A 21,613-nucleotide genomic window follows, 5' to 3' on the forward strand; every position below is an offset into this window, starting at 1 on the left:
GCGACCTATATTTCTTTTTCTGAATTATAAAGGCTTTTGTCGCTTTCATGATAATTGGTATTTATTAAATAACTCACCCATGTCAATATTTCAGACATACAAGGAAATAGTTGTGAAATGAATATGAATACACAAAAATAACACTGCACTATTTTTCTAGGAATTTATTGACGGTTTCGACAGCCATTTTGTGTGGTTTGTCCCGATAGGAAGCCAGGGTTCATCGTTGAAAATTACAGGTAAATCATAGAAAAAATGAATGTTATAACTCAAATACTTCCAAAATGAACCGCTGATTCGTTTTCTTTTAATGGCTCTTTGTTGGTTGAGGATTCACTCCGCCATTTTCGTGTACGGAGCCCCGTTACATACCGAAACGCAACTCTTGTCAGCGCTTTATTTGAACGGTGGGAGGCAAATAGATCTTGAAAATAATGAGTTTTGTCGGTGCAAGTTTATATGAAAATGTGATACGGATTGATTGGATCGGATGAATTGTGTTCATTAAATGATTATAGTGTCAACATTATGCATGTTCATAGTGACAATACGTTTCCGATCGAAACATTATTCTTTATCCTCGACTTGACAACGGCCGTATCTGCATACTGACAACTTTTCCGTGCAGCCTCACTAAACAAACATTTTGCAAAGTTTATATTGTGATTCACAGACGCGACTGCACACTATATTTCACAAGCTGGTAGTCTTTTGGTGGTTGTAAAGAAGGAATATGTTGCACACACTGAAAATATTGACAATAAATTGTGTATGTATTCTCCACCCTAATTGGGCCCCTTCCGCACGTAGATGTAGTGCACATATTATTCTATTTGACGTTTATGAATGTCAATTTCTGGAGCTTGAAAGTAAACAATGACGTTGTTTAGTCGTCTGTAAACCGTGTGTGAACAATAATGACTTATTTGCTGATATTTCAGTTGGTTATATTTCAACATAGATCTAGTCTTTGTTTTCTCAAATTGCAGGATGAGCTCTATATTTGGGACCGCCCGGTTCCCATCAACGGGTATGACAGCAACAGAGCTGTGTGAAAATGATGACCTGGCGACAAGTCTTCTATTGGACCCATTCCTAGGCTTTTTAACTCATAAAATGAACACAAGGTATACTACCTAGGATAGCCATTGTTAGAAATGTCACTGACTGACCTATTTATTACTGCCAAAGGAAAAGAATTCATACAAACACAATTATTTACACTGGAAACAACACCATATGGAGCAGATTGAATTTAGTTAAGGTTAAAGTGATAACAATTCACAAATGGTTGATGATTTTTACAGCAAATGATTATTGTGAATTAGTAAGTTAAAAAAATTCACAATCATGGTATCCTTAATATTTTGATTTTCCTATCTATGTCATGTCAGTATGATCATCTGTAGGTTGCTTTAGGCAAGTTGTTAATATCTCTTCCAACTAAATATAAATAAACAGCAATATTCTTCCCTCAGTATTGTACATTCAAGAAAGTACCATATTTAACAAAATGACAATTTCTTCTTGCCTGAAATAACATTTATTTAATTGTATGTTTGGCTTTCGGTTCATGACATACAATTTCTTTTGCAGACATCGTCCTCTAAAAGCTAAGGCAACATTGAAGGCTATAGTTGAAAAGTTCAAAGAGCAACAGGACTATCAACGCACATACAGGGCTCTTCTCTCAATCGATGCTGCTCGGAATTTCCTCTCGTCTAAGACTAAACAGGAATGCAATGTCTTCAAAGAACATGTGCGTACAAACATTAACGGAAGATCTGCGTTTTTTAAAAAATAACTGATGAATAAATGCATGAAAGTTAAGTAATCAGTCTTTTGAGATCTGATTTTTTAAATTATAAATATTTATAAGTATAATTGTCTCAAATTTTGCTAGTATATTACAAGAATTCTGCCTGAAAAAAGAAATGGTATGACAAAATATTTCTGGATTAAACTATTCACCTGTATTGTATATGTTGTAACATGTTTGTTGATAAACCTACAAGTACATTTACAGAATAGGCCTTCAGCAACCCATGCTTGTCGTAAGAGGCGACTAAAGAGATTGGGTGGTCAGGCTTGCCGACTTGGTCGATGCATGTCATCGTATCCCAATTGCGTGGTTCGGTGCTCATTATGTTAATTACTAGATTGTCTGGTCCAGACTTGTTTATTTACAGACCGTCGTCATATAGCTGGAATATTGCTGCGTGCGGCATTAAACAACAAACAAATGAACAGACACATGATAAACTTACAGTCGTAGTTTGCACGTTTTGTAAATTCCCCACAGGTATATCGGTACCTGCAGATGTTTGACGGGAGAGCAGGGTTTGAAATTCTGGGATGTCATCGATATTCCATGGAAGGACAAATTGGCGGCCGAATCTGTACTACCAGAAGATGGTAAACACATGTGTCTGTTATCATGCAGAAAATGGACTAGATGCTCCTGGGTAAACCACAGGGAGTTTACTTGGACCCTAGTGGGGAGTCCACGCCTCGTCCCTATTCTTACCACTAAAATGTGAATCAGCTGGTCACAATGGTGGCTGACATAGTGTGTCATCATTTCTGATTGGCTCAAGACCCCATGCATTCTTCATTTAGATTGGTCGGAAAAAGTTCGCTCATAGTTCTCTCATGGTTTCCTCAGATCCAAAAAATGTTTGAGACCACTAGCCCCAAGTTAGCTCTTCGCATCATTTTCAGTAGACCCTAGTGTTATTATTGGCTGAGCTTACAGACCGAACAGAAGTTTACTAGACTCCTGCTTTGGACTCGTGGCTAAAGTTGCAGACTGCACAGAGGTATTGTATCAGAGTAGAAGATCAGACTTTAATGAGTTTGCTCCGCAGTATGGATCGTTGCTTACTCTGGCCTTGCTAATGATTTCACTGTCCTGATAGAACTGTGATCTTGCTTAATGCTGGCAGTGATTTACCCCTAGGCCTACACAGGTGACGATATTCGGCACAAAGTCTGCAGCCAATTTCTGTACAAATCCCCAAAATGAACTTTAAAAATCCCTATTTAAGTTATGTTTATTACCAGTGATAACAAATGTTAAGGACCAATAAAGAGGAGCAAGGAGGCTTTAGTGCTTAGTTCTACACTCATCCCATCTTAAAATACTTCCTCCCAATTTAACATAATAAGAACTTTCAAAAAATGAATTGAAAATAAATCATGTTTTTTTCCCAATTTGCTGGCCAAGAGGCACTTAGTTATTAGTCCTAGATAAATCCCTGGCTTGTAAAACATGTTTCACTTTCAAACTCAGTAGTCAACAATACAATACAATGTTTCTGTTTGCAGGCGCAAGAACGATACAATCTCTATGCTGATTGGGTGTATAGCTGAGCTCACCCATGAGGAGGAGCAAGAACTATTGACCCCGGGGGTCAACGATTTCAGCGTGATGTTCTCATGTAGGAAAAACTGTGCTCAACTGTGGCTTGGTCCTGCTTCGTTCATAAACCATGACTGTCGGCCAAGTTGTAAGGTAAAGGAACTGAGATACCCCTAGTGGATGTTTGTTACGTTAAACGTTGGGTGTGAGCTCGCTACACAGTAGCATTAGTATAAGATCTTTTGTAGCACCCTTATCATGCTAATGTTAGTTTCACTGTGTTTGTAACCGTGAAGATCCGGCGTAGAATATGTCTTCAGTAACCCTTGCTTGCCGTAAAAAGGTGACTATGCTTGTCGTAAAAGGCGACTAACGGGATCGGGTGGTCAGGCTCGCTGACTTGGTTGATGCATGTCATCGATCCCAATTGCGTGGATCGATGCTCATGACATTAATCACTGGATTGTCTGGTCCAGACTCGATTATTTACAGACCGCCGACATATAGCTGGAATATTGCTGAGTGCGGCGTTAAACAACAAACCAACCAACCAACCTTATCATGCTAATATTAGGTTCATTGTGTTTGTAATCTTCTAAAATTAGTATAAGACATTTTGCACCGTCCTAATTGGAGTATAAGACATTTTGCAAAGTCCTAAAATAAGTGTAAGAAATGATTTATTTTGTCATGCTAAAAGGTATATACCTTTCCCAGAAAACATCTCTCTGAGATAAGTAGCCTAGTGGTTAAGGTGTCGGCTGGACGGACCTAAGACCCAGGTTTGATTTCCCACGTGTATGTGAGCCCATTATTGGTATCCCCTACTGTGATCTGGCTGGAATATTGCTGAAACTGGCTGCAAATAGCTGTGAAATTACTAATTCAGTGCTAAGCAGTTTTCTCATTAATTTGGTGAAAGCATCATAAAGCAGAACCTGCTAATGTCAGATGTGATCTGAGGTGAAGGCGACTATGCTTGTCGTAAGAGGTGATTAATGACATCAAGTTGTCAGGCTCGCTGACTTGGTTGATGCATGTCATCGTATTCCATTTGCGTGGATCGATGCACATGATATCAATCACTGGATTGTCTGGTCCAGACTCGATTATTTACAGTCTGCTGCCATACAGCTGGAATATTGCTGAGTGCGGCGTTAAACAACAAACAAAAAAGCAAACCTACTGGCACTGGCAAACTGAAATACTAATCAATTGGAAACAAACCCCATTCAAATATCCTCCTAGCAATTGCGTAAGCTTCTCTGATAAAAGCTCGTTTGTAAGGATTAGGTGTAAGTACAGTTATGGCAGCAGGAGATTAGTCCGGATTAAGTCAGGGGAAACATTTTAGGCATAGATTAGACACCCCCCCAGTCCAGTATTTATCAGCTCAATAGGACATGATTAGTGTGGTGTTATGTACTACTTAAAAAAAGCTAAAGAACCCCCGACTTTTATGTTACAATAGTTATATGGAAGAATCGGGTGTTCTTTAACGTTTTTTTAGTGGTATATATGATATGTGAAATCAACAATGCAACAAGTCAATGTAATGTAATGATTAGTGATGTTCTGATCAACTGAAATAATCGAAGATTTATCGAAAAACATAGACATGATTGAACGCAAAAGATTTAGACACTCTCTCAATCGTGCAATAGTTTTGTTTACTGAGCTTTATTCACCGCTTACTACTTCGTACTTGCAGTAAGAGTAAGACCAGTGTCTTTTTAGTAAAATAAATTAAGTAAATATTTATGTTTGTTAGGGTTGATCTAGTTCTACCTACTTAACTTCACATTGAAAATTGCAGCATGTTTCCAACTGATTAAGTGATCGATCGGTTAGGATGATCAATCATGATTTCACATAACAAGCAGTTCTCCACACTAGTTGTGGGTTCGAATCCCGGTTCACCCCGATTATGTTTCTAGGTTTGTCAGCACCATACCCGTGCTCGTGGGTTTCACCAAAGTGGTAAACGTCTGAGACCTGCATCACTTCGGGCTTTCCTCCCACATTAAGCTGACACGCCGCGATATAACTGGAATACTGTTAAAAGCGGCGTTAAACCCAACTCACTCACTCACTCACTCCACACTAGTTCTGACATTATGTTCCAAAGTGTTATGTGCAAAGACTGGTGTTTTCAGCAGTGCAACAACGTGACATCATATACTTAAATGACTAATCAGATTAGAGAATCACAAAACTATGCATGCATATATCAGAAAATTGTTTCAATCCTTATGGGTAATATTTAGACTGAGCTCATAGTACAACCATTGTAAGCCTCTTCTGAAGATCACTGGCCATAATAATGGATTACACTTGTAAGTTGCTGTGAGATATTTTGCGTATGTTCCTCTGGTTAAAACTACTTACTAAACGTAAGATGCGACTATGGATTTGGTTGACAGACTTAATGATTTGGTTGATCGCATGCCATCATATTCCAACGGGGTAGAGCATTATTCATAACATTAATCAGTGGGTTTTCTGGACCAGACTCCATATTTAAAGACTGCTGTCATGTATCTGAAATTCTGCTTTGTGTGGCGTTAAGGAACAAACAAAAATAAACAAACATAATTACTGTTGTTGTATCTCTGTTAAGAATCTTCCATTGGTTAATCAGGGCGGTCAGGTAGCCTGGTGGTTAAAGCGTTCGCTCATCGCACTAAAAGCCCGGGTTCGATTCCCGACATGGGCACAATATGTGAAGCCCATTTCTGGTGTCCCCTGCCGTGATATTTCTGGAATATTGCTAACAGTGGCGTAAAATCACTCATTCACTCCATTGGTTAATCTGTGCCATGTGACAAAACAATACATTTCAATGTAGACCATCCCAAATCATGTGACTGAAACTGACCTCGAATATTGACTCATCACATAATCAGTATCGACCTGTCATATGATGAATATTGACTCGTTTGCTAGAAAACAAGATGGCGTCTGGTACTAACATTTCATAGTTCGCACCTAGGTTACTGCAAGGACTAGGTTAAAGACTTCATAAACTATAAAGTGAATTTCGGTATAACAAACTGAATGATTACTCTTGATTTGGTTGGTTTGGTTGGTTTGTTGTTTAACGCCGCACTCAGCAATATTCTAGCTATATGACAGCGGTCTGTAAATAATCGAGTCTGGACCAGACAATCCAGTGATTAATATCATGAGCATCGATCCACGCAATTGGGATCGATGACAAGTATCAACCAAGTCAGCAAGCCTGACCACCCGATCCCGTTAGTCATCTTTTACGACAAGCATAGTCACCTTTTATGGCAAGTATGGGTTGCTGAAGACCTATTCTACCCCGGTGTCTTCACGGGCCTACTCTTGACGAGCTGAGGCCGAGTTCTGGTCAGACCACCTTTGGGGTCGTGTCCGAGGCTCCTTGTTTTGGCATATTGACCTCGTCAAGACCCAGACATCTAAATGTGAGGCAACCTCATGTTTCAGTTTGTGTCCACGGGCCGAGACACAGCCAGTGTGAAGGTACTGCGAGATATAGACGAGGGCGAGGAGATCACATGTTTTTATGGAGAAGATTTCTTCGGAGATGGAAACAGTCTGTGTGAATGTGAAACCTGTGAAAGGTAAGTGCTTGTTGAAGAATAAAGGATGTCGGCCTCTGGTTTCTGTGTAAAGAAATTTGATATATATGTCTGAATTTGATATAAGGGGTGTTGACTGTTGTGTCTGTGTGTTGCAGGAGACAGGCAGGTGCGTTCCGTCCAAAGTGCCCAGTGCCTAACAGTGTAGACGAAGAGGGTTACAAGCTGAGGGACACGGACGAACGGGTCAACAGGCTCAAATCCCAGCCCGAGATCAAACAGCCTCACATCAACGGTGTAGTCGCAGCTTCCACAGGTATGTCGTCCAGAGTCAAACAAACTGTCATACATTTTCACATCAATGTCTCTTGAAATAGAATCAATGTTATAAAAATGAGAACTTTTAACTCTCGGTGAAGAGGTATGACAGCCTCTCCGTAGGAGATTGCATCAGGTGAACTTCAGCCATTCAGTGTCAAGGATTCTACATTCTCAATAGGAGTGAAGAAAATGAACTTAAACAACAAGTTCAATAGGAACGGCAACACCATTGTTGTGGATGTTTTTTACACGCTGTTATTTCTGAGTGCAATGGCATCGAAAGAATATTTGTAATTCTGTGTGGGTTTCATTTGTTAAAATCAAAATTGACGAATTAAGGTCGTGAAGAAGTAAAGCTGAGTCGTTTCAGAAAGTTCACATCTGATTAGTTCAAGACGATATCATGAACATGATAAAGAGTATCAAGGAGGCTTTATTGCAAATTTTTACATCATCATCATCATCATCATCATCATTATCATCATTATTATTATTCCTAACTGTGCATTGTTCCTTTTCAGAAAACTGGGACTACCGTGCCAAAAACCTGGATTCCCATGCACACCTTTTGAAGGCAGCAGAATTGAAAAGAAGAGGGATCACAAGATACGATGCAGAAATCATCCTTGCTCAAGGTCTGTCTCTACCAGAGCCAAAAGTGGTTCTAGAGAGGGACCTGCCTTTCAAACTGAACAACAGTAATGCAGTGAAAATGGACTTGGAACTGCCGCCCACCAGAGATCTTCGGAGCAGCCCGTGTAAGAACAAACTCCGGAATAGCCAGAATATATGTAAATCATCAGTGAAGAAAATGGCAGACAGGATGCCCTCACTGAAAAACGTGAAAAAGGAGAAGGATATTTGCACCGATGAATCTCTAAATCGACTGCCACCGAAACTGCCAAAGCAGGAAATGTGTAGCCTTAACACACCATGCAATCCAAAACGACAGAGGAAGAAGAGGAGGCGGTTTTATACTCAGAGGAAGAGGTATCCTGTTAAGTCTGGGAAAGAAGCAGAAGAGGAAGAATGTGATGACGGTATTCATTGTGTGGAGTCGAGAGTGAAACTTGAGCCGGGGCTGGAAGTCGATACGAACTCAAATTGCAACTTAGACATTCCAGATGTTCGCACTATAAAACGTGAACCTGAAGACTTGCCCGAACCAGATGCTGTTTTCGAAGATGATAAAGATCCATTTCAGTTCTCAGATGATGACTCTTTACATATAGACTTAGAGCCTAGACCTGGTTTAAGAAAAAGCTCTCGTCAAACTTCTCCATCCAGTGCTGAGCACCGGAAACTTAGAAGCAAAACTGTAGATAGCAACCATTTAGCTAGTGAATGTGATGAAATCCCAGGAACCAATACCGAAAAATGTGACTTTTCTGACTTATACAACCACACCAGTACCAAAGTGCCTAGAATAGATGAGTTGGAAAATGGCAAACTGAGACCAGACACTTTTGAATTCAGTCCAAAGGGAAACCGAAATAAGAATAGGTTACCTAATCCTCCCGTCCGACAGAGTCCTCGACTGCGAGGCCGTCAGAACAGTGGTTCGTGTCCCATCATTGATGAGAAACCCATCAGTGAAAATATTTGTGTGGATTTAGTGAAGGATTTGGACGCTGCAGTGGACGAAGATGGGGATGAGGATGACGACGACGATGATGATGATGATGAGGATGATGATGAGGATGATAATGATGATGATGATGATATTGAAATGCCAGTGTTGGTGAGACAACAGACAATTGACTCAAATCACAATGTTCAGGAGTACAACGGTACTGAGAGCATTGAGGAGGAGAGTGTGGTTGAGGAGGAAGGAGAAGATGAAGAGGAAAGTGATGATGATTTCTTCGGAGGGGCAAAATCTCCATATAGGTGCGCCAAAATAGTCTCAGGAGAAGGTGCCTGGCTAGGACATTCTAGTGACCCCGAGGTGTTGGTAAAGAAACAAGTGTTATCAGACTGTGAAGAGTCGTTACGATTCTTAAACAAAGGACCCATTAATGGCAAACGGCAGCAAAGATTTTCTACCTCCAGTGCTGAGGACACAATTGAATATTCCCCGAGGAAGAAGGTGCCAAAAGTGACTATCCGTATGCGGCGGGATCCCATCCTTGAGCAGCAGCTTGCCAATCAGACTTCAGCGAGTGTTTTCTTCAAATGGAACGATGAAAGCGACTGTGAATCTCAGATAAGCCAAGGAGGACATAATGGAACCTCAGTGTTTGACCCTCCGCCTTTGGAAAAAGTCCATTCCAGTGCCTGTCAGGTGCCCTCTTCGTTCGAAACTAGTCAGTTTTACTCGAATTCCCTGAAGGACAAGAACCCATACAGGCCGAAAAAACTGAGACTCAAATTTGGGAACAGTTCGATAGACATCCATATACCTCCGTGCAAAGAGCTGTGATCAATTCAACTCAGAAAATATTTTTATTATGCTTTGTGTTGACATTGTTTGTTCCGAATTGGTTAAATATGTGATACTAATTAAATTTCATCGTTGTCCCGGTTACCATGGGTAGGTGTACAAGGTCAGGGCCACGGGCAGAGAGCAGGGTTTTGTCTCTCATTAACATACATTATTATCCATCTTCAAGCGGCGGGAATTACGCTTGCTTGATTGCGATACAGTACATGGTTCGGGGATGCCATGGAACTTTAGGGAATCTTCATGACAAATTCAACTTTTGGGGGTCCAAACTGATTTTTTTTAAGATTCATTGGTATTTACTGACAAGGGATAACCTTTGACAGTCAGTGGGTCAGTTTGTATCTCAAAAAACACCTGTAGGTGTTCTGACAGAAATTCGAGAAATGTTCCCCTCTACCTCATGGCAACAAGACTGGGGAGTGTGGATAAGATGGCTGCTAATATGAATAGTACTGGGATGACTGACCAACCAGGCTAGCCGACTTGCAGCTGTCATCTGTATGTACAGGTTCCGTGGGTCGGGTGAGAGAGCTGGGAATTTTGTTAGAGACAAATATTTCCTTAGGTCACTGCTTCATGACAGACAATGTTTGTTTTTTTCTATGGAGACAATTTTTTGAACCCATAATTCATTTTTTTCCATCAGGACGTCAAGTGAGCAATCGTGGCAATATTATTGTTTCTAGTATTTTCAGAAATTCTTTATCATCACACCCAAGCATGCCACTTAAACATCCATCACAGTAGCGTGCTGCTCAGCTGTAGCAGGGTGTAGCTGGCCCATATGTCAAGGCCACTGCAATTTGTTGTGTAGAGCTGTTTCCCTTAGGTGTGGCCCAAAAAATCATTGTGGTTTAAATTCCCAGATTCACCCTGATTTCGTCGCTAGGTTTGTCAGCACCATACCCGTGCTCGTGGGTTTCTCAAATTTGGTAAACGTCAAGATCTGCATCACTTCAGGCTTTCCTCCAACACCAAGCTGACATGTTGTCATACAACTGAAATACTGTTCAAAGCAGCGTTACAGCAAACCCACTCACTGACACCTGTATTCCTATAGTATGTGCAGGCAGATAGCAGCCATAGAACCAAGACAATCAGAAACACTGGATTTTCAAGAATTTTTACTTAAATTCCCACTTCCTTCTTCTGTAGGGGACACGGGTGGCCCAGTCGTCTAAGGTGCCTCAATTTGCTTTGCAGAGTTGCGTCCCTTAGGCACGCCAGAAACCTATGATTGTGGGTTCAAATCCCGGTTCACCCCGATTATGTTTCTAGGTTTGTCAGCACCATACCCGTGCTCGTGGGTTTCACCGAAGTGGTAAACGTCTGAGACCTACATCACTTCGGGCTTTTCTCCCACATTAAGCTGACACGCCGCGATATAACTGTAATACTGTTAAAAGCGGCGTTAAACCCAACTCACTCACTCACTCACTCCTTTTTCTGTATCACTATGTTGCTGACATTAAACTCTGGATATGGTATCCAGTACAGTATGGTATACTGTGATCAGTGTCCAGTAAACTGAGATTGTATTTCATATTGAAATATGACCCAAAAGTTGACCCGAGTTTTTTTCTGTGAAAAACTTTCTATAAGTTGATGCAGTGGGGTAGCCTGGTGGTTAAACCGTTCACACATCCTGCTGGAGGGCCAGGTTTGGTTCCCCATATAATTGATTTGTGCTAAGAGCGGTGTGAAAACTTCATCTACGGTTTGGTGTCTAAAAGACAGAATAAAAGATAGTCATGGTTAAGATTGTGCCAGTTTAATAAGTATGTCGCTTTATTCTCATATTAATCACACTGGGTCCCTTTCTACGCACTATGACGATCATAACTCCTATAGGTTTTACATAGACTTACGACAGTCGTAGCACTAAGCTTATTTGTGGGCCCCTGGGTCCATAAAATTTTCTGCAAGGGGCTATTCCACCTCATTTTTAGTTGTGCATACTTCATGACCATATTGAAAACAATAGAAAGAACACCAGGAAAGAAAGCATCTGTGTATTTGAAAATCCTCACTTGACATGTTTTTTTTAGGTGTAAGGGGGCAGGTTGATTAAAACATTGGGTATGAGGGTTTCTGTGATCCCTGAGATATTATCTGGTCCACAAGAAAACTCAGCACTAAGAAACTCCCATGCTGGTACCAATATTGACTTGTGGCACCCTAGTGCAAAGATAGCTTGTGAAACACTGTGTTGAGCCGTAAGGAGACAAATCTAGAATCTTTCAGTGTCACTGACTTTCACATTCAAGTGTCTTTGAGCCTGTATGCAGATATGCAGAGATAGTGAGTGAGTATGGTTTTTACGCCGCTTTTAGCAATATTCCGGCAATATCACGGCGGGGGACACCACAAATGGGCTTCACACATTGTACCCATGTCGGGAATCGAACCCGGGTCTTCAGCGTGACGAGCGAACGCTTTAACCACTAGGCTACCCGACCGCCCCTATGCAGAGATAAATAACTATGATATTGGAAATTCTGGCAAATAACATTGCCTGTGGTTTTGATGAACTGTCTTGTCACTGCTGTTGCTGTATTTGTGCAAGCCAAGCCAGCCATATCATACTCCATGGCAGGAACTTATCACAGGCAGTGTCACATAGCGTTAGCTTGTCAAGTTTACAGATGTTAAGAGTTTAGGCAATGCAGTGTAAAAGATGATTTATTTTTGTCAAAAGAATATAGTCATGCTGATGGGGTTTCGTTTTTTAGATTATTAATGAGTTATATCTGATGTTTCTAATTGCCTCAATTGGGGATAAGTATCTTGGCTGTATGTTGGAAGGGTGGGTGATTCTGTATAATTAACTGGGAACGTCCCAGCATAAAGCCCAGGTGCATGCAAGATTTGTCCACCAACTGTTGCCACAAGTTCAGGGTGCCGTTGTACAAAACGATCTTGGTGATCATAACTCCCATACCTTAACTTGACGTTCGACAGTGGTAGTGTTGAGGCTGTTTTGTACAACGGCACCCAGTTCTCCAGGAACAACAATCTACTCTGTATCTGCAGAGGCATCTTCCTTAGAGGCTGTGGGGGCACGGGTGGCCCAGTCGTCTAAGGCGCCTTGAGTCCCTTGGGCACACCAGAAACCTATGATTGTGGGTTCGAATCCCAGTTCGCCCCGATTATGTTTCTAGGTTTGTCAGCACTATACCTGTGTTCGTGGGTTTCAACGAAGTGGTAAACGTCTGAGACCTGCATCACTTCGGGCTTTCCTCCCTCATTAAGTTGACACGCCGCGATATAACTGGAATGCTGTTTCAGTGTTAAAAGAGGCGTTAAACCCAACTCACTCACTCACTCCTTAGAGGCTGTGGATTGGCAGGAACAGGCTCAGTGTATTGGATGGACAAGATGGAGACCAGCTTCACCCTGATGGTTGAGGATGTTTCAGTGCAATTCTGTTTCTATAGGGCATTACCATTCTTTCATTTATCACCATGACTTCTTTTGTGGTCAAGTTAATTTGTTGATGAAATAGCACAAATATCTGAAACTATCTGTATGACTGTTCACATTTCGGTTGTGAATGTAAGCTCTTGGGTGTTTATTGGTATTTTGTACATTGTCATTCATACTAATTGGATCAGTCTGCAATGTTAAAGCCAAAATATCAAGTCAGGTATTGATGTGGTCATTCAGAAACATATTCACATATTGAAATGTTTGTAATTTCTTTTGGAAAATTGTAATGAATATTCTGATCTTCAAATGTGTTTGGTTACAAAGGGAGATAACTCCCAGACAAACTGTTAAGGAAATGGAGTTATATTTTCTTGCTTCACTTGACGTGTTTAAATGCTGTCAGAGTGCTACTCATCTCATTTTTGTCATATTTAAAATTCTTATTTGGTCACCTAAGATTGCAGAATTTTAGTTTTAACCTATTTATTTATAGATGAGTAATTTGTATAGTTTGATTTAGTTTGTTTCAACAATATTTAAGCATCAAACTATATGTATGTTAATTGTGTTCATTGTGTTGATAATGTTTCCAAATGGATTTTTACTTTGGATCCTGAAAACTGGTTGAATATATTTAATAAGTGACACTAGTTCATATGCATGGGACATTGTTAGACTTTCCCAAACAACAGTTTTGTACGCACACATATACCTGTAAAGTAACAGGGAAAACCTCAAGGCTAAGAAACATAGTCATTTATTGCCAAATTATAGACAACGTGAAAATGTACACCCTTAAAGTACACTCCTCATTAGGAGCATCGTCACCAAAACGTTGTCAGGTGTTTTTGTGATTATTTTCTATTATGAATGTTTTATAGTAGACCAAAATGTAAGATAGCCAGGCAGTCTCTCATCACCAGTTACTAAGCCTTAACAAATTGTTATTTAGTTCCTACATGTATACAGGGGTCGATTTAACAGCTGGCCCATTGGCCTGTGGCTAGTTAAAATTACGAAGGACTTGCTGAAATGTAAAGTAGCTGGGCCCCGTTCCACAAAGCGATCTAAGCACTAAGGTGATCGTAAGTCCCATACTTTAACATAGGTTTACGATCATCTTAGCGCTAAGATCGCTTTGAGGAACGGGGCCCTGGCCTGTCTGACTAGTCAGAATTTCACAACTTCTCCATGTATGTTTGGATTTTTTAAGTGGACACTGCTCTTGAATCATGTAATTTCGATCAGTAAATATATACAGGAGGGATAAATCAGGTGAATGGTTAACTCAGAGAAAGAAATGTCATCATCTGGGTAGAATGACAACCAGCCACCATTTTGTAATGTTGGGTACAACATCTGTATTTGTTCATAATCACCACGAAATGAGGCAAATGGAAGCCCAGATTATATCTCAGAGCGCAGGAAAGGGTGTTTTCAGGGTGAGGAGTCGTAAGCATATTCAGCTGCTAGGTCGCTGCACGGATTCAGGTTTGGCCGCTTTGCAGCCTCCATTTAGTTATAGGCCAGTTTGGGGGAACGGGTGGCCCAGTCGTCTAAGGCGTCGCGATTCGCTGTGCAGAGTTGCATCCCTTGGGCACGCCAGAAACCTATGATCGTGGGTTCGAATCCCGGTTCGCCCTGGTTATGTTTCTAGGTATGTCAGCACCACACCTGTGCTCGTTGGTTTCACTGAAGTGGTTCGCCGTGAATGGCTGGAAAATTGCTGGTGCGGCGTAAAACAATATTCATTCATTCATTCACTGAAGTGGTAAACGTCTGGGGCCTGCATCACTTCGCGCTTTCCTCCCACATTAAGCTGACACACTGTGATATAACTGGAATACTGTTAAAAGCGGTGTTAAACCCAATTCACTCACTATAGGCCAGTTAGTTTGGAGAAGGGTCAGTAACTTTTTAAAGGAGCAAGCCCTACTGGCTTCATACAAATCTGTTGTTAAGTCTACCCCTGGTATAATGTTTGGAAATGTTGGAATTGTTTCAATTTGTGATGGTTTATCTGTTTTTGTATTTTTTGTGTTATTTATGTTTGTAGGTTTGTATTTCATGGTTTAAAAGGAGTAATGAATTGCATGGTAACATGATTTAAATATCCCAGGCTAATGTTAGAAATGCCTTCAACTGGTCCTTCATAGTATGACACAAAATGTCTGCATGAAGAACCATTCACTCATTATCACCTCATTTATACACCCAAAGATTTGTTAGATATGCTCACTTGGGGCTTGTATTCAAGTTCATATGGCCCTTGATGTAGCTTTATTAGCTCAATCCTAACCTAGGAGCTCTCATTGTGTAACACCCAGAGGCTCAATGCAGTTTGATGCAAGAGAAGTTGTCACTTGTTTGATTGATAGGTGTCACTTTTGATTGACAGGTAGTGATTGAACTGAGCATGGCACCTTCTTTCAGAATTGGATATGCTCCGGCTCTTGTGGGATGTAAATGTTTCCACTTCAGAGGTCTCTTGAGAGAGGTTTGTAATGTATTTATTGTTAGTGGTTAACACGGGATGAAATTCCAATTTTGTCCTATTAAGAAGTTCTGCAGACAAGTCTAGCCTGTTTATCTCTCCACCAAGTCAGTACATTTTGTTATTTTTTGTGTAACATTTCAAGTCATCAATCTTCTACACAATGACTTTGTTGAGGTAAGGTTGTAAATTTTATAAGAAAAATATTCATCTCCATTAGGACATGTACATCTGTGAAGTGCTAGATACCTCTGAATTTCAATGTCTGTATACGCAACAATGAAATGCTGGTTATTACAGCTAACTAGAGCTAGTTAGCAACACTGCTAGTTATGTCGTTATGGCAGTGTTAGCCAACTGTTGATCTCACGGCAGCAGCCATTGAGCTGGTTTAGAAAAACCAGACTAAATAAACACAAAAGTTTAAAGGTTGTTTCTTGTGTGTCTTATCATTTCAAGAATATGGGTTTTCATGTCAGCAGATGTTATTGAGTACTTGATACCCAGCGAGTTCCTGTGGCACCGACAGGGTTAACTGGAAGATTTAAATATCCCATATATGTGCGTCAAATACCCAGCAACACCCTAAAAAATGTCAAAACACAATGTGTGGGGGCACAGAAGATAATTGGAAATTTCTTCAGCTCTCCTTTTCCACCTGCACAGACATGTCTACCTGGAATGACCTCACCCATCAGATGATAACTTGCATGTTTGAAGGGGAGGAATCCTTAGGGAAAACACCCAACAATGTGGATATTAATCAAATCGAATGTGTAATGTATAAAATATGCTTATTGTAATGTGGAATGCCAAACGGTTTTTTCCAAATCTGGGACCAAAATAAGAAGATGAGTACTTGAATGCAGTAAACTGTCAGAAATGCTAGAAAAATGCTTTTCTGGCTTCATGTAAACAAGAGTTATAGAAAGATGACATATCCCCACGGCAGCTGTCTGTAAAGTAACTACAAGTAAATGTGCAATTCTGTATGTGATGAGTCAAGAGTTGAATGTTCTTTAAGAAGCATACATTGTTTACCAACAAAAGATCCACCATGGTCGCATCCATATGAAATGGAAAGTAAAACGTGTGTTTCTCTGGGGTTTATTTTATGCAAACAAATGACAAATTACAAGAAACAAGCGTATAGTCAACGAGGTCATCTATATCCCCCGCCCATTTTAACACGTTATGGTCCCAAACCAGGTAACTGACCCAACATTTCTCTTAGCCCATGTCAAAATAGCTGCAATGTAAATTCTAATATAAATTTTCTAAAACTCCTTAATATCAAATGGCACCTGTTCAGTATGTACTTTATATATGGACATGCAATGTTTGGCAAGGAAATATTTAACAGTTTATTTGTTATACTCCATAAGTGAACCCACCCTATATGAAAACTTAAATCCAACTTGTTGCCATGGAAACGTAAAAAAATAAAAAAAATAAAAATTCCTAAATAGCAAAAGGCACTAGTTCAGTATGTGCCTGGTAGACATGCAAAGTTTTGTACGAAAGTATTTAACGGTTTTTGAGTTACGCTCCGGAAACGAACACCACCCATATAGAACCTAAGTCCAACTTGTTACCATGGAAACATAAAAAATAAGATTTTCTAAAATTCCTAAATAGCAAAAGGCACCAGTTCAGAATGTGCCTGGTAGACATGCAAAGTTTTGTAAGAAAGTATTAAACAGTTTTTGAGTTACGCTCCGGAAACGAACACCACCCTTATAGAACCTAAGTCCAACTTGTTACCATGGAAACGTAAAAAAGTAAAATTTTCTAAAATTCCTAAATAGCAAAAGGCACCAGTTCAGCATGAGTCTGATAGACATCCAAAGTTTTGTAAGAAAGTTTTGAATGGGTTTTGAGTTATGCTCCGGAAACGAACTCTACCCTATAGAACCTAAATCCAACTTGTTGCCATGGAATCGTAAAAAATAAATAATAAAAAAATTCCTAAATAGCAAAAGGCACCAGTTCAGTATGTGCCTGGTAGACATGCAAAGTTTTGTAAGAAAGTATTTAACGGTTTTTGAGTTACGCTCCGGAAACGAACACCACCCTTATAGAACCTAAGTCCAACTTGTTACCATGGAAACTTAAAAAATAAAAAATTCTAAAATTCCTCAATAGCAAAAGGCACAACTTCAGTATGTGACTGATAGATATGCCAAGTTTCGATCAAATACACTGAATTATTTTCGAGTTCTGCCCCGGAAAAGGAAATGATTACGGACGGACGGACAGACACTGGCTGATCGCTATATCCCCCCGCATTATATGCCGGGGGGATAAAAATACGAATCATAGGGCTATGAAAATAGCATATATCAGAATAAACCAAAACTGCCTAATCTTACCTATCCTAACTAACACTGTGATTAGCCTAAAAAGATACTTTTACAGGTTAAATGATAAACTTGGAAAATTGTGTGTTGCCATGTATGTATGAAACGGCCTAAGGCGTGAGGAAATTACTTAACAACTGTCCCGAGGTGATAGCCTCACACCACTGTTGTCGTATTTCATTGAGATGTGCGTTGACAGGGTAGCAATTTAGGATTGCATTATATTTGCTTGGGGAAATGATGGAATAGTGAAGAGCCATGAAACGGGATGAGTATTGGAAGGTTGGTTTTTTTAATCAGGAAGTATTTGTTGTTCTACAGATGATTTTGTAACAATCATCTGACAGCTGGAAATGACGTATCTGAATGTGTACTACCATCCAAATTTACGATAACTGGTGCGACAAGGCTGATATCACATTGGCATTATTGACGTTCTATTTCAAAAACGTGATCTTCAGCCTTTTGCCATACCTCTGGTGTCTTTCTAGCATTGATCAACCCTTTGACATGTGTGAGTTTGAATGTTGTGTAATGACTTTCCACGAACCCTTTACAGTTAGAAGGGGTTCGTGGAAAGACATTACACAACATTCAAACTCACAGTTAGGTGCCGCCTCCTTGGTCTTGTGGTAGAGCGTCCGCCCGGAGAGCGGAAGGTCCGGGGTTCGATCCCCGGCCGCGTCATACCAAAAGACGTTAAAAGATGGTACTTGTTGTTACCCTGTCTGGCGCTCGGCATTAAGGGGCTAAAACAAGGACTGGTCGGCTCGGAGTCAGTATACTGTGTCTGAGTGGGGTATTCATGTTAAACTGCAGCATGGTATCTCAGTGAGCTAGCACTATAAATCGGCATCAGTCCGGACTAGTACAAGCAGCCACACACACACACACACACACACACACACACACACGTGCATGCACGTCGCTATATAAGTGCAATAGTCTTGGACGCGACGTTAATCCCCATTTCACCTCACCTCACCTTTACAGTTAGCCCAGATTCGCTCCACAGGGTGGAGCTCGCAATGTCTGACTGGCGTCCGTAAGTCAACGTGACCGTGTTGTGCCGCCAGGACTTCTGTCTTGTACTTTACTGGTTTCTTATTCAGGCGAATTATCTCCATGAGTTGAACTTGCGTTTCATATGGTCTGAGGTTGACATTACCCGATGTCAGATATTCGTGGATGGTCGCCTTCAGACTACTCATGGTTGGCGCGACGGTATCTGGTTCCCGGATGTTATGATAATTGGCGTTGTCCATGACAATGACACTGGGGTTGTTTAGAGTGGGCAGTAGCCGATGTCCCAGCCAGCCTATGAACTCATCACCATTCATTTCCTTATGATAATAACCAGTTTTCTTTTTCGCCTCGAAAACTTGTTCAAATCCATCGTAAGCCGCAATTAACAGGTTCTGGCATGCAAACAATGACACGATTACCTTTACCTGATGGTACCACGGGTGCATTTCGTCCATCTGGCGCTAGCCTTGTAGTCTGTGGAACGATTCTTATTCACCGAGGTATCATCAAGGTAAATGATTTAGACGCCCTGCCTGCGATAGTCATGAATGATGCGGAGATAATGTGACCTCATAGACAGGATGGAATATTTTCCCCTGAAAACTGCTGTGTCATCGCCACGTGCCGTGTATCGAAATCCCATTTCGTGGAGAGCAATAATTAATGCAGTCCCCCCCCCCCCCCCCCCCGCCCCCGAATTCTCCTTCTAGTTTGAGGTACCTTCTGCTCACAAAGCTTGTACACTGTACGCCTAATCACCCCTGTATCAAAGCTGTCTAATATCCTTTTAAGTCCCGATTTTGTTTTTGAGACGATCCCTACCGTCTTTGTTTTATTTATCATACCGTAGACTTGTTTGCATGAAAGCCCAAGAGCTTGGGCAGTTCGGTTATAGTCTCTGTTGAAACTCATAAATGACTTCCCTCTGTCTCTCTCGGGTGTAAGGAACTTGTATACATTCCCTACTGCAGACTCAATGTCGTGTACCATGGCAATGGCTATGCACGTGTATGGCAAAATGCATCATGGGAGAAGTGTTGACAAAACCCATGCAGCGTCATTTTATTTCCGAGATGCACCCCTAGAACTTTCGCCAAGTGGCTTGCATTTAGTGGATTAAAAGGTTTATCATGACTACGTCATTATTTTTATGGGAAAAAAAAGCATTTTTCCAGCATTGCCGACAGTACTTTAAAAGCTAGGGTTGCGGCACACACACCCTTTCTTTTAAGAAATCTATCAAGTGTATTTTATATTCTTTTACAATAAATACCCAGGATCTATTGCTTCGTTTCGGAAATGACGTCAGCAAGCCATCTCTTATGCCTCGCAGACCACAGAATGTCTCTCGCATGAGCATGAAATCAACAACCAATCAAAACGTCTCCAGAATGCGAGTTCTGCATTTCTCAACCATTCAAAATCGTGCCATACGCGTGTGGGCTTTCCCCTGATACATTTGATGGAACCTGAAGACTGTTATAAATAGAACAGATGATTTCCCCTGTAAGAAGACTAGAAGAGTGAAGTCATGTCGAGTCGAGTATTATTGATACAGCTATACGTACTTCTAATATCATTTAAGTGATGTAACTGGAATACTGTCGAAAGGGGGCGCCGCAATTCGCTGTGCAGAGTTGCGCCCCTTGGGCACAGGAAAAGGTGTTTTCAGGGTGAGGTGTCGTAAGCATATTCGGCTGCTAGGTCGCTGCACGGCTTCAGGTTTGGCCGCTTTGCAGCCTCCATTTAGTTATAGGCCAGCTTGGGGGCACGGGTGGCCCAGTCGTCTAAGGCGCAGCGATTCGCTGTGCAGAGTTGCGTCCCTTGGGCACACCAGAAGCCTATGATTGTGGATTCGAATCCCGGTTCGCCCCGATTATATTTCTAGGTTTGTCAGCACCATACCCGTGCTCGTGGGTTTCACCGAAGTGGTAAACGTCTGAGACCTGCATCACTTCGGGTTTACCTCCCACATCAAGCTGACACGCCGCAATATAACTGGAATACTGTTAAAAGCGGCGTTAAACACAACTCACTCACTCACTCTACCTGGTCATTGACCGTGGTTGTCCATACACAGGCCCGATCAGAGCGGCACACACACGCGCGGAAGTGGCGTTATGCAATCTCATCAGATTTTAGTTCTTGCTACCGCTAAACAAAGATCTGAGGACCGACCAATGAAATGACTGACGAGAAATTGACATTAGCCAATCAGAAGGCAGCTTTCTCGAGCTTTACGACACTAGTTTCAAACTGGCGACTACGCTTCGAAACATATTTTGACGTATTCTCGATTAAAAAAAATAAAACTGATAAGAAGAACATTCTGGAATGGCTTATAGATGGCCTAGATTGTATGGATATAATCATAAAACCCGTAACTGTCGTTCGGAATACCCCGTGTTAAATATTTCGTGGTTGCATGATTAGAAAATACATTCCGACTTTCACTTTCATGATCTGGTAAGCGACGCTCTGACTGGTTGGATGAAAGGTCGTTCTGACGTGACCCTTAATGGGATGTCCTCAGATCTTTGTTTAGCGATAGCGAGAACTAAGATCTGATTTTAATGAGATTGTGGCGTTATGCCAATTTCATTCAGT

General features: G+C 41.0%; 1 protein-coding gene across 1 annotated transcript; it reads left to right on the forward strand.

The window, feature by feature from the left end:
* The first annotated feature begins 172 nt into the window (after positions 1-172).
* On the forward strand, positions 173-10,969 carry LOC124135482 (histone-lysine N-methyltransferase KMT5B-like). Its single transcript, XM_046500860.2, has 8 exons — positions 173-239; positions 990-1,127; positions 1,597-1,759; positions 2,303-2,415; positions 3,328-3,514; positions 6,836-6,972; positions 7,089-7,246; positions 7,773-10,969. Exons 2-8 carry the CDS (start codon positions 991-993, stop codon positions 9,671-9,673), a joined length of 2,796 nt encoding a protein of 931 aa, XP_046356816.1. The 5' UTR covers positions 173-239; position 990; the 3' UTR covers positions 9,674-10,969.
* The last annotated feature ends 10,644 nt before the right edge of the window (positions 10,970-21,613 follow it).

Source organism: Haliotis rufescens, unplaced genomic scaffold (genome assembly GCF_023055435.1).
Source record: "Haliotis rufescens isolate VD_foot unplaced genomic scaffold, xgHalRufe1.0.p SCAF_6, whole genome shotgun sequence".
NCBI lineage: Eukaryota > Metazoa > Mollusca > Gastropoda > Lepetellida > Haliotidae > Haliotis > Haliotis rufescens.